Source organism: Hyalella azteca, unplaced genomic scaffold (assembly GCF_000764305.2).
Source record: "Hyalella azteca isolate HAZT.00-mixed unplaced genomic scaffold, Hazt_2.0.2 contig3349, whole genome shotgun sequence".
NCBI lineage: Eukaryota > Metazoa > Arthropoda > Malacostraca > Amphipoda > Hyalellidae > Hyalella > Hyalella azteca.
In genome coordinates, this window is record NW_025933600.1 from 134,807 (window position 1) to 152,678 (window position 17,872).

Consider the following 17,872-nt stretch of genomic DNA (forward strand, 5'->3'; position numbering starts at 1 on the left):
AATTTTGCTACAATGCCTTAACTGCGAACGGATTTGCATGAAATTCAGAGCATAGCTCATTATTATCAATGCGCTTAGGTTAAGATAATTAGATATTTTTGCGTCAAATTATTTCATAATAAAACGAAAAAATGCAATTTAGGCGCAACTGAACTACTTACAAGTCCATCAATTGGCGCATTGCTAATAATTATTTATGTCCCGAATTTTATACTAATTCGTTCATAATTGAGGAACTTGTGAAGAGTTACTTTAGTGACCCTATGATTACTAGCGCTTCAGCTGCTAACCTATCTCGCGCCGAATGTCACGTTGGGCATTATGGGCTAAGAACATATTGCATCACATGTATTCAGCGTTTACCAGATCATATACAGTCGAACATGTTTATTGCTCCCAGGTACTCTACGAGGCGGTCAACATTATAGCTACCGTGTTCTGGTTGGGCCAAAATACTTTTTAGGTGTGTGTCGGGGTCGTTTTGGCTTAGATGGGGGAAAAATTGCCGTCGGGCCACACCAAATGATGGGCACTCACAGAGGGACTTCATCATTCCAGGGTGGTGTCTCTTCAGCCGCTGCGCGGCGTGAAAGTTCATCCGCGGCCTCGTTGCCCGTTATCTTCACATGACCGGGGACCCAGCAGAATGTAATTGTCTTTTGGCGCGTGTGGAGTCGGATAAGCCATCTATGTATGGTGGTTACCAGGGGATGCGGTGAGTTGTAACATAAAATCGCCTGAATTGCACTCAGGGAGTCGCTGAATATGCAAATCTCCATGTTTGTGCTCTCCCTTGCAATTGCGATGGCACACAGGATGCCGTATAGTTCTAGAGTAAATATTGAGGAGTAGCTATGCAGTCTCAGCGAGCTCCTCGCAGCGTCGCTAACCGCTGCGCATCCAACTCTGCTATCGTCTTTAGAGCCATCGGTGTATATGTGCATGCATCGTCGGTGGCATGTGTTGATGTGGTCGAGGAACAGAGACCTAATGCCATCAGCTGAGTGATCACTTTTTCTGCCCTGCATGAAGCCAGGGCAGACCACGGAGGGGGAGAGCAACCAGCGTGGGTTGTTGCAAAAATCAATGGGTATGGTCTGTACAGTTAGATGCAGGCGTGCGCAGATCTCGCGAGCTCGAGAGCCAAATGTCTCGCTCGCTCGGCGGGCACCCATGGGCCATTGGTGTGTAATGCTCGAACTTGTGAAGAGTTTGGTTGGACGTTAGCTGTATTTGAACCCGCTGACGAGCACGCAGACCAGCACGAGTGTTGATCCAGTTCATTGTTAAAGTGATTTGACAGCAGGCTAGCATCAACGATGGCATCAATAATAACATAACGAATTTTTTTCATCATAAACTATTCATTATTTACACTTGTGATAATATGCTGGAAATTCGTGTTTTCAATTAGAATCAAATTCAAGATTTACAGCGGATTTTTGGGCAGAACTAAAAAATTAGAACAAGGCATAATTATCCGTGTAAATTAATGACTGATTCGAGTTTCCGCGACTGCGACTAAAAATAATTTTCACGTTGATATTAAAACTTCAAGTTCGGTTCTTTTCGCTTATTAGACATTTTCCTAGTATCAAAGACTTTACACTTGTAACAGACAACAATAACTATTTAGAGGTCTATCCATGTACTTCCATGACTGCAATCACTCAAACGATTCCGGAATTAATTTTTATTGATTAAACGGGTTGCATACAAAACAAATTTTTTGGCTAAAACATTTAATAGTAAGCGCTGTTGTAGTTTGGTTGCAGCTCGAAGCATGTCAAGAAGTGTCGGTGATCTGGCTGTCTTCCACCTCATGGCGGTTAGGGAAGTAGACTTTGAAGGAGAAGTCAGTCTTCAAGAACGAGCCCTGCAAAAAAAATTAAATACGACAAAATAACTAAAAATAAATGAAAAACTTGCAAGGAAATTTAGATAAATATCCTACATGTAAGTTAACGTTTGTAATGAATACCACAAAAAGCAATTTTCTTTTGATGTGCCAATAGCAAAGATAAAATTGCAAGACGAGGCAGTAACAAACGGAGACAACATCAAACGAATATTTTAAAAACTTAATACTATCGATAGCTCTTCGAAAGAAGAGAACAAATATTATTGCGGATTAAAATAGCTGATGGTAAGGCTGTACGATATAATGAAGATGTAAACACTTTCGAAATTGATGTAATCTCAACAATAGATCGGATTTAATAATCGCCTATAAATTCTTCTTACGCAAGATCGTACAACCAAAATAAAGAAAATGAATGGAAATTAAATGAACTCTTAACGGCCGCGCAAAGCTCGTTCGTCATTCAACGGACGAAAATGAACGTAAATCTCGTATTCTCATCGAACGAAAAGTTAAATAAAGACAAGTAATAAAAATTAAAATATACAAATTATCTACTATGCTGAACAGAAATAAAAGTGAAAAATATCAACCCCCATGCACATCCAAACAAAAATTTTCTCAGATTAAAATTGTCGTGGAATTTCGATTGAACTTAACTTGTTAATATTATTTCAATATGATTTAGAATTGAAGTTGAATATGATTTAGAATTGTCTATTTTGAAGTTGGCGCACAGTCACAGACGAAATGTTAGATTTAGCATGCAAGTCGTGAGGAGTTGGTTATTATGGATGGAGGCTTTGCAACTGCATTTTATTTCAAGCAATGATTAACACTTCCAGACCAAACCGACAAGGATAATTTTCATGGCATGTGAAGCGTACAGGGTTGGTGATGATGGCGCCATTGTTGGTGGATGTGAAAGGATCCGCACGGTCAGCAATGACAATAAAATCAGGCGTGGGGTGCAGGTTGAGGCAGTGATCCTGGTCCCAGTAAGTAGGCAGCACGTTGGGTGGGAGCGGTGCGAGGTGCGACTGCGATATCAGCGTTTGGCAAAACTGAAAATTTAAGTGAGATACTATTTAATGGGTTAAAACATATTTATTAACACTTCAAATAGATACTGGCATACAATTTGAAAGCCTAAATCTGCTTCAATATATGGTACAACAGTGAACTATCTACATGGAATATTGAGAAGCCACCATTTATGATGTATCGAATAACATGCTCAAACATGCTCAAACCTAACCTAACACTTTAGTGGCAAAATGTTTACTAGCGCTTCAGCTATTTAGCTATCTCGCACCGAAAGTCAAGATGTACATCACCATAGAGGTGGAAGGTCTCAATTATTCATCATCCACAAGGGGCGGAAGGTCTCAGATGTCCAGCCCGCTGAAGCAGGCTCGAAGGAAGCAGCGTTAGCATCTCAAAGAGACGAAATGACAAGGAGAGACAAGTGAAAAGCACCAGAAACGAAGACACTCGAACAAGAGGTCGCTTACACGGGACGTCGGCCGCCCGCACGAGAGAGACAGAGAAGGGAGATGTAAGGAATCCTGCCTACATAACAACTTAACCCCACGACTGAGACCTGCAGTCAGACACCGCGAGCTCAACGGTGGGGCGCGCAGGAACAATCCCCCTAGGAACGCGAAATCCCATAGGACTTCTGACGCGCACAACCTAACTGAAAGATGATATCCTTATACGTGAGGACGTTAGGCTACTTTTTTCATAGGTATTTTAGCGAAAATCAGACTACAAAATACCCAGAAATGTTGACTTTATGTAACAATTGCCATGTCACAAACTCCCATAAGATCATGATATTGAAGTTCTGCATGTGATAAAAAATTGAAAACATGTCCAAAAATTGGCCTGGAAAATCATTACATCAAAGCGAATGAAATTTCAATCAATTGTTAACTATATCTCAAGTACTCAGTGCTTAAATATTCAAAACTGAGTAGATCATTTTAAATACCAAGATTGAACTCTTACGAGCACGTAGAATTATTCAACTCAGCAGCATTTCCTTCCTGAGTAATCACATGAACTATAAAATAATATTATAATAAGAGCTTGGCCTTACACGAAATAACTTTTCCAACGCTGCATCTTTCATTTTGTTTACCTGGTTTCAATAGTTCATGAAATACTAGGTGTCACAATAGCTAGGTAGTAATATAATAGAGGATATAATAAAAAATAATAGTTTACATGAGAAGGTATATCCTCGGCATCAGTGGGGAAATAAACGCAGTTTCTACATATTTTTGTCATGACGTCCTCCCTGAAGACGACCATCTCCTGCGTACAGTAGAGGATGCGGCACGGGTTCGTCATAAGCTCGACATTGGGAACCTTCTGCCGGAGGCCTTCAGTGAGGAATTTTGGAAGGGCTGGTCTGCACAAAATGCACATACATACGATACAGATATTATTTAGGAGGAGCAGGACTATACAGACATTATTTTGGGAGAGTTGGGCAGCACACACACACGCTTCAATTATTACTTTGAAAAAGCATGACTGTGAAGACATTATTTTGGGAGAGTTGGGCAGGACTGCACAGACATACGGTAGACATTATTTTGGAAGAACCGGGCTATACGTACAAAGGATTTGGGAATTTTATTGTAAAAGCACATTATGATGGGCTAATTAAGATGAGATGAATTTTCTACAATGGTTTAATGTTGCGGTCTAACAACGACATAATGGTAATAGACGCAATCAGCCATCATTTATTATACGATCTCATTGATATGGCTATTATTCGACATTGGTTAGCCGATGCAGAACATAACCTTCTCAATGTAGATCAGCAGTTAGCGAACAAACAATGCTTACAGGAACCACCATGAAACATATTAGAGGAACTTGAATGATTCAAGGGAGGATACAAGCTGCAAAGAGCAGACACAGATCAAGGACTAACCACTCAGTGACGTGGGTGCATACGTATATATTGGCTTATTACAATTGTCATCCTAAGTTACAATTATATTATACTGAACAATTATTATAGTAAATAATTATGTTGAACGGGACAATTATTATAGTTAATAATTATGTTGAGCAAGCTATGGTTCTCACCGAGGATAGACACTGCAGGGTCCGGGGTCAGTGGGTCCGGGCACCAGAATGAAGCGGGACCGCGCCACCAGTTCAGGAAATTGGGCAATAGTCTCCCCCAGATTTGTGAGAGCTTGGCGCAGCTGCAGCACCTGTCAATCACGATCATATCTCAATTACGACATATTATTCAGTCCTGTAGCAAACGTCAGCATAGCATAAAACGTCAGCATAGCTATCTAAGGTTGAACTATCTCTTTACACTCACAATATTTGTTTCATTCATCCAAATAGGCTGGTAGATAACTAGATTATCTTTCTCAAATGATAACTCGTAGCAAGATGCATGAGCGCAAGAGTCACCTGATCAGCAGTGTGAGATTCTGAGAGGAAATTCCCACACAAAATAAATGCTGTGGGATGGAAATTACTGTAGCCCTGCAGGAGCTCTTGAAGTTTGGTCACCACCTGCGCACGAAGATATATTGACAGATCAGATCAAAAAACGATCGAGATAAGAAGAGATCATAAAACAGGGTTATTTAGTATTTCGTAATACCAATAATTGCTTGGGGTACAAAATTTGCGATAAGGAATTTTTCTCAATTCAACAGAAGGTTAAGTAGTTTGATACCTGTGCACATACTGACTTACACGGCACTTTTGAACAAGCAATTCAAAGAATGTCAAATTAAAATTAGTGATTGTATGATATCGAATTTTTTATTAAAATAGATCCAACATTACCCATGTTGGATTATCGTTATTATCCGTTTGGATTATCGTTATCATCGTTATGTATCATTATCGTTATTTGATTAGCATCAAATTCAAAGGATGGAACGTACAGCAATTTTATCGAGCCACACGTCAGATAAAATGACAAACATTGCTTCCTTCTTGCGCTGTGCAGCCACGAGTTTCTGGCTGTACTTGGCACAGGTCGTCCCCGCTCCCCCAAAATAATTCACGTTACCAAGAAGGGCTCTGGAAAAAAAAGAAACAATTTACATTGGTTTCAGGGCAAACAAATATCGGAATTTAAACAGCTTTCCTTGCTGGCTCTAATAGGTCAATGAGTAAAATTGAATGTGTTTATCAAAAAGTTTTAGAATGTCAAGCCTTTTAAGACTATCATTCCCAATTCATAGTGTACCGGTATTCAAAATTGAATACTGAGATTTAATTTTACATTTGTGTGTGGCATGAATTCTAGAATCACGCGCTGAGCTCATTCTACAGCATTTCAGACGCAGACCTGAATTATTTAAAGCACAACTTTTCGATAGCGTACAGTAGAAAGTATAAGATTATTAGTTCTTGTAGTTAAATAACTCTGAGGTTTCACGATGTATCAGAAATATACAATTCCACACAGAAAATCACAATAGAAATATGCTCTTCAGGGTGGAAGTGGATCAGCACAAATTTTTCTTGTCACCGTAACGCCTAAAATGACAAGATAATGACGCTGCAACATCAACCTAGGTATGAAAAATTATAACTCAGTACTCACTGCAGTGAGTGACAGAGCGCGCATTTTCTCGTCGACGAAAACTTGAGGTCATGGACAGACGGACGGACATGGCGAGCACAATAGTGCATTTTTTTCATAAATGAGAAAATGCGCTAAAAAGAGGTGGACATCATCGAAAAAAAAAAAACAATTGCGTTAGAGGTCGCCGACACGAGAAGACGGACACCAGCAACAGTGAGATAGTGATGATAAGTGCACGGAACCCAGCTTAAAAAACACACATGTAGAGATATAATGATTTCTGTAGTGAACTGTTGAAGAACAATGCCATGAAAAGCGTAAAAATTCGTTGACATTTGTCTAGCCCATGTCGACACCTGACGAGCCTATGTCAACGCCTGACGAGCCTATGTCAACGCCTGACGAGCCTATGTCAACGCCTGACGAGCCTATGTCAACGCCTGACGAAGAGTCAGAAGTCCTGCCAGAAGTGAAGTGACCAATTGATCACACAGTCGATTGAGTAGAATTATTTTTATAATTTTCTCACACTTTTTTAATCAATTAATATCAGAAGAACATGTATTCCAAGATTTTCTGTGCCAACTAGCCTCACTTAATAATTTCAATTTGATGAATTATACGATAATTCAATTAAAATGAAATTTTTACTCAACTCACCGTTACATTAATAAACATTTATGTGGGATACTGCTAAATTCAAACCCATTTAATATACTAGGAAACTCATTTTGAAGTTTGACATTTTCAGCAGAATATAGGTACTCCTTACAGAATATTTGCCCCATCAGAATATTCGCAGCTTGCAGAATATTGTTGCTCTCAGAATATTCACCCCCTTGCAGAATATTCACCCCTTGCAGGATATTCACTCCCTTGCAGAATATTCACCTCCTTGCAGAATATTCACCCCTTGCAGAATATTCACCCCTTGCAGAATATTCACCTCCTTGCAGATTATTCACCCCAATATTCACCCCCTTGCAGAATATTCACCCCCTTGCAGAATATTCACCTCCTTGCAGAATATTCACCTTCTTGCAGAATATTCACCCCCTTGCAGAATATTCACCCCCTTGCTGATGCAGGATATTCTCCCCATTGGAGAATATTCACCCTTGCAGGATATTGACTGCCAAGCATCTGACCTGGTGGTGTTGGGGAGCTCGGCAGGCGGCAGCCCCACAGCCTCAGCATTGAAGACGCCGTCAACAAAGCGTCCCTCCACCAGCACCAGGCAATGCTCGGGGAACAGCCCTGGCCACATTAGTAACTAATTATTGGAGTGGTAAAGCTGAATAATGCACACATCAATGCTTGTCTTTATTTGAACATTTTAAATATGAATTAATAGGTACACTTTTCATTATAATATTTTTGTGCCCTGGCCACATTATTTACTAATTATTGGAGGGGTAAAGCTGAATAACGCACACATCAATACATGTCTTTTATTTGCCTATTTTAAAGATTAATTAATACACTTTTCCTTCAAATAATACTCTATAAACCGCAAGGCTGTACCTCATTAATCCTCATATCACTGCCACTTACCGAACCAACCTCAGGTCATGTATAAATATTAAGCGAGGGTGTTACAAGAAAGGTGCCCAATGACATTAGAATCATGCAAGAAACTACATAAGTTAGACCAATGAAAGTGCAGGACATTTACACAGATAATGCCACTCACAAGAAAGATAACGATCCTTCTTAAAACACTTTGAATGAACTAGAACAAAAAGTATTTTCTAAGACATGCCAAGGCACTCTAATTTGACATACCAAAGGCTAGAATACAATAAAACTTAGAACTTGTAAATATATCATAAAACAGGGATGAACTTGGATAAAACATTTATTATGTTTGGCGTTCATTCATTTAATTTTCCCCTCACAAAGGCATAATTCATGCCCTCCTCCACACTCTCTACCTCCATTAGCTGTACAAATATCTTTTTGCTTTCTCAAAAAACGGCCATAGTTGTTGTCTTCAATAAACCTGCATTCTATGTACTCTTGCAATTTCACTATCATTCACACCTGTAATTTCATGAGGGTTTTACTTTCACCCCTCACACTATCAGAATCACCTCCATCATGACTTTTTGACTATTTTATACACATAACCAGCACAAATATGGTAAAGAAGTACAAAGCATGAAAGCAGCAGTTCTGGCCTTGAAGGGTGGAGTCAGGTCTTGTTGTGTATTTAGCTTTGGCACGGCCTTACAAAGTTGAGTTGTAATGATATGTGCTTAGCTCTGGTGCAGCCTTACATGGTAGAGTCAGTCTTCATATGTATTTATCTGCGTCATGGCTTACCAGTGTGAAATTGCATTGGCATGGCCTTACAGGTTTGAGTCAAGTCTTGATATGCATTTAGCCCTGGCACAGCTTACCAGTGTGAAATTTAGCATTGGCAAGGTTGAGAGGTACGGCTCCTGTGTCATCCTCAAGATGCATCTGCCCCTCCACCAAGTGCGTCAACAACCCCAGCACGATGACCTCCTCCTCGCTCTTCCCACCGCCACCAACAAGAAACTCAACATACACAGAGACTGCGAACGCGCGCTCCTCTCTCGACCACTGCATGGTCGCAACTGAACTGAGTGGACGAAAAACTTCATAGCCCGCGCACCATATTGCGCATGGCGCCACCTTCCTAGGACTAATGGCCGCCACGTGGCGCGCAATTCAAATAAGTAAGTTCCCGCGCCGCACCCTGTATTTTGTTATTATTTACAAAGTAAATAAATTATGAAACTTCATAAATAATTTCACAAGATTTCATAAGTAGGTACTTATCCAGTCACAAGGCAAGTATTAACTGTCAAAGAATTTGCTAGTCAATACATTAACTTGCTAGTCAATTAACAGCAAAAAACTTGCCAATCAATACATTACTCTCAATACCAACCTGCCTCAAATATCTACACTATCAATCTACTTCATTGTAATAGACCAACGATTTTTTGAGGAACTAAGAATACACATCTGTAAGGTCTTATTTAGTTTGGAATAAGAATATAGGATTTATCCAAAATTGTGTTAAATTCAAGCTAGCTGCAACTATTTAAGGTTATGTGTTTACGGTATTTCAATTGCAGGCTCATATCACGAAAAAGATATTTGTAAAGAATAGGCTAAGCAATACTTCAAATTCCAGAATGATATGAGAAATTGCTTTGCTTAAATGAGATTAAACTAAAATTATTAATTGCAATTACTTTTGTAAGGCCATAATGTTTGCTGCTAGCAGCTGATGTCCCTGCAGCAGGTGGGCGGAAGAGCTTGTGTTGTCGTGTGCGGCAGTAAACTGTGTTGTACCTGATATTATTTATTGAATATTAAATTTTAAAATATGTAATGATAAAGTAAGTGTACAAAATCTTCGTTGGGTGAAACAACACTTTAACAATACAATTACTTGCAAAAACCTTAAATACCAATTAAAGAAAGCTAGAATTTATTTTTTGATGTAAGATGTGTATCAATACTTATTTTTGGTTTATGTGTTAAAACTCAACTATATAAGAATATAGTATATATAGAGAATATAGAAAACTAAACTATATTTTATTTCAATACAAATGCCAATTTGTGAGTGATGTGAAATTAGGTACTTACTCCTGCAATAGTACTGGGCAATAAATGTTTACTTCCTTCATAAGTTATAAAGTTAATTTTTTCTAAATATTTTTAACGGCTATGAATTCTCAAAGTAACTACACTAGATAAGTAAAATTCACCTGTTCCTAAAGAGCTGAGCTTTGTGCAGTGCATTGCCATGCAGGAGATGAGGACGGTCAGGGACCAGCACAAACTTTGATCTCTCAACACTGTACTCAAGTGCAGGAATACCATCAGCAGCAATCACTTGCAGCAACTGCTCAGGTTCTTCACTTTCTGACTCAGCAACATCCTGCAATATTGAAAAAAAACTTCAGTGCTTTGGGAACAAATGTTGCAAAACTGCATTCATTTTGCAAAAATAAACACCATCAACAGAAAAAGCAACAATTATTTTGCAAAAATCAACACCCTCCGGCCTTCACACTTGAAAATTTGGTTCTATAAACCAAATTTTCATCTGCTACTTTATGCCAATTTCAAGCAAAACTTTGAAAAATACACATGAAAAATAAATAATTGTCCATATTATCTCAAAGTTGCTCCAGAAATTCAAATTTGTGCACATTTATATTCTATGCTTGCCCACAAAAGGGTTTAATATGAAAACTTTGACAGACAGAACAATAAAGCAAAAATTAGTAAATAATTATTAGAGTTATGGTGAAACAAATTTTCTTGCAAACCTTAGCAGCAATGACAATTTCTGCTTGAGATATCACAGCCGATGCAAGAGGCAGTTTCTGCACAGCAGAAATCACCTTCTCAATAATTTTTTCATGATCAGCAACATCAATTGGCTCCAGTAAACTGCTCAGGTACTTGGCGCCATCACTGCAACAAAGGAACATCATGAAACAGAGTAACAGACCATTGATATAGCCAGGTGATTTTCTAATATTTCAAGTAACCAGCTGCACTAACACCATCAAGTAAATATTTTATGCATCACTTATATCATATTGTATTCAGATCAGCCAATAATAGTAAAGCTAAATTATAAATAACTTTTTAACAATTAAAATTATATACAAAATCAAATTCATCACAGTTGCAGTGATCCCAAAGCCAAACCAGAAAATTGGGCAGTACAGTACCTAGATATTGGCCCACCCATAAATTTGACCAATTTCACCCACCTCACTTAGGCTCACTATGACCTTTTCCCAATTTCTTCAGAAAAAAAAGAAGAATGATCTATTTTTAACAATTTTTTAAAATAACCCAGAAAACAATCATTACAAAATTATAAGAATGATGGGAAAATTCTGAACACAGACGCTCAGAGCCTCAGTGCATTATTCCAGATTGGCAGCGCCAGCACACAAGGCCAGGCATGACCTTAATGACCAGAATTAGTCAAACTCAAAGGCTTCCTTTACATTTGATTCTCATTACTTTTGGCATTTTGCACGAACCATTCATCTGGTTCAAGTTAAAAAAATCCCCTGAAATAGGCTATCCATCTTAAAAAAAAAACAATTGCCCAGAAAACATTAAATCAAGACACTTTTCATTCATGGAAACTTGCATGTAATTTGTAAATGATGTGATGTAACAACATCAAATATCAATCAATGCTAAATTTATAGCTAAATGATAATTTATCAGAAGACAATACCTACCTCCGTAAAGTGAGTCCATGCATTCTAAATAAAGATGTTACTTGAGTCTTGGTAGAAGACATTTTAAAATGCAACTTGAAAACATGAGTTTTGAGCAATATTTTGTTTGGGTTGTGACCAACCAATTCCTTGTTTTTAAAATACAAACTTTACATGCAAACAATATTATAGTTTCAAGTGGTCAGTGGTGAAAAAGCATTATTTTTATACAATTTAATTTAAAAGTATCACAATCAACTATAAAGTCCAGTCAATCTAAAAAGATATTGTGTAATTGGCCCTTGGGAACCTATTCTTGTTTATGTTTCCATTTAAATTTTCTTACGTGGAAAATTAGAAAACTGCACAAAAAAACTTTTATGATATTCCGCGATCTCTTCTATTAACATAATGGAAAAGCTTATCTAAAGTTCAAACAGGTCCCCTGCCGCAAAACCACTTTGAGTTTTCCTAGTAGCCTAGTCCATTTTTAAACTTGAGCGCGACCCGCGGCGCCAACTTCCACATACCTACGTTATTATCGTTACCTAATGTCGCAGTGACAGTCGCACGCAGAATACGTTATGACTTCTTTTTATATAGCAGAATTAATTAAGAGCATCTATTATATGATTAGGGTTTACGATATAAATTTTAATTAGTAATTAGCTTTTTAAGCCTAGTGTTTAAAAATGATTTCAAACTATCCTCAGTCCTGAAAATATCCGGTCAAATGACACGATTTTAGATCTTCTGTGAATAAGTCACGAAAAGTACAAGAATCGGCGACAGGGTTGCCAGATGGAGCCAAGAGAAAAAGGCCAATTTGACTCACAAAAAAGGCCCCATTTGAAATTAATAGAAAATTTTTAAATTTAAGGTAGTTCTAACCATTTGCAGTGCATGCATTTACTCTCAAGGCTTTCAGACAGCAAAAAATACACCAATTTCATCACGTGTATGAGTTGAATTACCGTCAATGCTACATAAGCCGTCAGCCTGCAGCGAATTGCACGTTACTCGCCGACCGTAAAGAAAACCGTATAATACATGATATTGAGGATTTAATTGCCACCTAACAACCATAAAGCTTTTCGTTCGCGTTAGAGAGTTTGGGCTCAGTTTTGCTATTTTGCTAACAAAATAGATAGTAAAGTGGTAGGCGACATAAGTGATGTTGGCGGGGAGCGCAGCCGTTCACCACCTATTTTGTGCACCAATAAGCCCTGAATCGAACGCCTTGGATATCTCCGGACATCTACCAATCAGCCGTGAACCACTCGGCTTTGTCTTCCTCCGGCCTCGCATAGAACCTGCCGTGCACCACCAGGCCGCGGATCGAATCTGACTTCCGGGCATCGTTAAATTACGTAATTTTACGTTCACCGCATCTGAGGTTAGGTTTGAGATAGAATAGTTCTGTTCCAAAATTTATCGTCTTTCGACAAGTGGCCGTTCGACCGAGGGCTGGTTCGACCTAGCTACGGCCTAGATACGGACGGCTTCAAGTGATGAAGGCGACGTTGCGAAAGGCAGGAATCATGATGGTCCATTACATCCAGGGCAGTAGTGGTCTTCTGCAGGCGACCCATGTGGCGAAGTTTTTGACATGTTGGCATTGACGGTAGAATATTTATACTCGGAAGATGAAAAAAATTAAACTTATTTCTGCGGTATAGAGATGATGTGGTCCTTGCAAGACTAATCTAAATATTAAAAGTCAATCCTATGAATTTATCACAACTTTTGAATGCGCAGGAAAATAATACATTGCCTATCATTACTTGCAAAGGAAATAAAATTTATTTTTTTTTTTCAAAGTGATATCTTGAAGTGACTCACACCAGAAGGCTGAATATATCGAGAAGCTGTGCTGTAACCTCAAAAAATAGTGCTAAATATACTGCTCTTTAGAATTGAAAACTATACTCGATTAATTATACGCTCTGTCAGCTCTGCCGTCCATGGTTCTTAATTAATACGAGTCGGCAATTGGATATAGTCCCATGGTTCAACCAGTGTTGCCCAGATTAGGCGGCACTCGCTAGTGTTGCCACCTAAACCGAAGTGTTGACACAGTTTCGTGTCAAAATTTGAGTGTACTCGTCTTGGGCAAAACTGAATTTGGGTGCACTCGTCTTGGATAAAATTGAAGGATCAAATTATCATAAAAAACGAGAGTTACATTTTTCATAAAAAAGGCCCAAAATGGACAAAAAGGCCAAATTGAATTTTTCAGGCCAATGCATTTCAAAAAATGCCACATTTGCGAAATTTGGCCTGAAAAAGGCCCATCTGGCAACACTGAATTCGGCGACAGGCCACAACAGCACAACAGCTGGCCTACTCTTCAGCGCCGACATCACTATGTTATAACAATCAGTTACAAAAATGATAACGTCAATTCATATCTTTATAGAAAACGTTTCGGAGACCAGCTCCATCGTCAGTTCGTAGAATCTAGAATCACAAATCAGAAGTCACAAATTAATACATTGAAAGCACAGAACAAGGCATGGGACTTCCGCTTGGCCCGACATTCGCAAATATTTTTATGTGCTTTCACGAGGTTTCTTGGCTGGCCAATTGTCCTCTTGATTTTAAGCCGATATTTTATAACAGATACGTCGATGACACTTTTTTAATCTTCAAACATCCTTCTCATGTCAAACCATTCTTTGATTACGTAAACTCGCAACATAATTCTATCAAATTTACTATGGAGCTTGAATCTAACAATAGTTTGTCCTTGCTCGATTGCAATATTACCAAATCTAATGGCCGTTTTCTGACTTCTGTGTACCGAAAACCGACTTTCACCGGCCTAAGTACCAGTTTCTTTAGTTTTTGTTAGTTCAGATTCAAGTTAAATGGGCTTCAAACATTATTACACAGAGGTTTTCGCATTTGTTCCACATACCATGCTATGCACGCTGAATTTTACGCAATAATATTTTCTCGCTTAATGGATTTCCGGCAAGTTTTGTGTTTACCCAAATCAAGAAATTCATGTCGAAGCGATACAGTGAGGTTGCTCATGAGCGCGATAGTAGGAAAGTTATTTATTGTTCTTTTCCATACTTCGGCCCTGCGTCCGAAGCTATGTCAAGAGAATTAAAAGTCTTGTTCAATAGATACTTCCCAAATGTCAATCTTCATATTGTGCTGGTAAACAATTTCACAATCGGTTCTTTCTTTAGATATAAAGATATGCTCCCTGTTCATATGCGATCGTCCCTGGTTTATCAATATTGTTGTGCACGATGTGCATCTGCGTACGTCGAAATGAACGATGTGCATCTGCGTACGTCACGTAATCTTTATTCCAGGGTCTCTGAGCATAAGGGCAGGAGCTGTAGAACCGGACAGTTGCTATCGCGCCCACCTCATTCGGCTGTGCGCGCTCACGTCGAGCAGTGTGATGTCCCTGTTTCTGACAGTGACTTTAGAGTGTTAGCTTCCACCTCCGGGACTTCCGATTTGCGCATTTTAGAATCGCTGTATATCTTTAAACTTAGGCCCAGTTTGAATTCAGCTGCTAGCTCCTATCCCCTTGAAATTGTTAATAGATAGTTTTTTTGCTCCGTCTATTACTTGTAAATTTAGGTTTTAAATTTTGTTCTGTTCTTTCAATGTACCTATTAATTTGTGACTTCTGATTTGTGATTCTAGATTCTACGAACTGACGATGGAGCTGGTCTCCGAAACGTGTTCTATAAAGATATGAATTTTTGTGGACTTTTCTTTGCTTTTAAATTCTTAGTTAATTTGCGATTTAAGCAAACAAGTGATATAAATTCAATGATAACATCAAGTGTTGCAATCGGCTTTATTTGGGATAATTGCATACATTGTTTTTCTTTAAACCTTGTTTAGGTACCAATTAATGTGCCAGAGATGTGGTCTCTAAACAAGTATTAGAATAGAATAGAACTGTCGGCATTGATGAAATAGGCTCATGTGTGGGGGTTTTATTTACCACTCCACGTTAAGTTATTAACTCCAATCAGGAAATCTGAACGGCCTAGGTAGCTAACTTGAATTATTCACGGAGGATAGACAGAAACATAGAGATCGGCAGGACGAATTTGGTTGATTAAGCAAACATACAATTAATTGATAATTTCATTTATTGGCTTAGCTCACGTGACCTGCTCGATGATGGTGATCCCGATGGAATCGGAGGAACGGGTTGGTGATGAAGATGATGTGCTCGGCTTGGTGATGTGCTCGTGGTTGCGTCGTGAATTCAGACACCGTGGTGAAGTTATCCGAGCACGATATTGAGAGTTGCAGTGACACTAAACTGAATGTTACAGAGACACGAGATTGATCACTAAATTGAATGTTCCAGAGATACGAGATTGATAACTGAATTTAATCTTCTAGAGATACGAGATTGATCACTGAATAAAAGTTAATTGAGTAGTTCACACTTCACAGCAATGTTCACTGAATGTTCACGGATGAGCGTCGGTAGACAGGGACGGCGTTGGGGCACGGCAAGATGGCGGCATGCGAGTTGGCGGGAAAACTAGCTTGGGACGCCGACAGAGATGCTGGCAGAGACAGTCAGAGTTGCTGGCAGAGACAGTCAGAATTGCTGGCAGAGACAGTCAGAATTGCTGACAGAGATGCTGGCAGAGACAGTCAGAGTTGCTGGCAGAGTCCGAGTCAGGAAATTGCGCGTGATCTTGAACTTATACGTTGCAGGAAACAGGCTGTAGGTTGCCGGATGCAGGTTGCCGAAGTTTTGAAACTGCGAAATAAGGCCTTTGTTAATACGCTATTCACATTTCACGACACCATTACACAAATAAGCTAAAGCCACGTGAGCTATGTTTATAATATGATAAATACGTTAATTTGATACGTTAGTTAAATTAAATTATTGAACTTGCAATGACTCCGACTTCTGAACTAACTTTACTCTTACGCTTAGCACATTGAATGAGAGTTATTCTACGGCAGAGTAGTTTCTAAGTTAGGGAGCTTACGTGAGAAAGATGTTGACCGCTCGAAGTCATAAGGCAAACAGGCCGTTAAGATTTTGAGGGGCTATGAAAGAACCAGTGAAAAAGAGCTTTGGATGTTGCCATCGACTGAGCTGCTTTCTCCGAAACTCTCGTGATGATGTTATAATTATTTAATATGACTTAAAATGTACGACTTTAATGTATATTGTAATATTGATGTTAGTATGAGAAACATAAAAATTAGTTATAGAATAGAATAGTATAGAATAGAAGTGTCGGCGTTGAAGAAATAGGCCCATGGCCTGTTGCCGATTCTTGAACTTTTCTTGACTTGATTCACAAGGGATCCGGCCTTTGGAACCCGATCTTTCCATAGCTGACGATTGATTGAGATAGCTGCTGGACTTACTGCCTGGTCCGTAATTTGCTAGGCATTTTAAGACTGAACATATATGCTCCTGCATAGCTTCGTCTAGTCTGTTTTTGAAGATGTTCATACTCGGAGCGTCAACGATGCTATCAGGGAGGCTGTTCCACATGTCGGTGACTCGAAGCGAGAAGAAATTTTGTCGCATGGATGTGTTCCAACGCTGTTTTTTTAGTTTATAGCCGTGGCCCCTGGTGTTGGTTCTTGTTTCAAATTCTAGTAATCCTTCTGGGACCTTGTATAAGTCATGAGTATACTTGTATACTTCAATGAGGTCCCCCACGCAGACGTCGATAACTGAGGCTTGGAAGCTTCATAATCTTCAATCTTTCCTCATAGGGTTGTTTATAGTATGTTAGTGTGAGAAACATAAAAATTAGAGATATGTTATGCATAATATTACTTCTATGTAGCGAGATCCGCTACACATGGCCTGTTGCCATGGGCCACATCATTGTTGCCATCAATAAATATTGACACATCAAAATGTCTAACATAATTTCGACTCAACAAACTTCAAAATACAACAAATGTAATCCCGCAGCTAGCAAGAAACTGCAAGAGGTAAAAATGCAGGGGTGAATCGTGCTCGCCAAGCTTGTGCGTTTCCACGTTAGCCGCGTTGCTACGCCGCCATGTTTGTTGCACACCCGCGCCTTAGCTTACTCTTTCGTTTCTACACGTTTGTATTTTTTGGTGGCAATAGAGAAAGAAAGAGCAAATCAGAAAGGATTAAGCTATTGTCAACAACTTTTTCCTTCAACGAGAGACCAGTATTTAAGT

General features: G+C 39.0%; 1 protein-coding gene across 1 annotated transcript; it reads right to left on the minus strand.

Moving 5' to 3' along the window:
- Positions 1 to 1,686: 1,686 nt before the first annotated feature.
- Positions 1,687 to 12,183, minus strand: LOC108667773 (DNA polymerase epsilon subunit 2). The gene is made up of 12 exons (XM_018154836.2): positions 11,708 to 12,183; positions 10,769 to 10,916; positions 10,202 to 10,374; positions 9,680 to 9,779; positions 8,852 to 8,999; positions 7,598 to 7,706; positions 5,800 to 5,938; positions 5,315 to 5,419; positions 4,973 to 5,103; positions 4,094 to 4,280; positions 2,749 to 2,925; positions 1,687 to 1,876 (listed from the first exon to the last, which is right to left on the minus strand). Exons 1-12 carry the CDS (start codon positions 11,767 to 11,769, stop codon positions 1,787 to 1,789), a joined length of 1,569 nt encoding a protein of 522 aa, XP_018010325.1. The 5' UTR covers positions 11,770 to 12,183; the 3' UTR covers positions 1,687 to 1,786.
- Between the last annotated feature and the right edge of the window lie 5,689 nt (positions 12,184 to 17,872).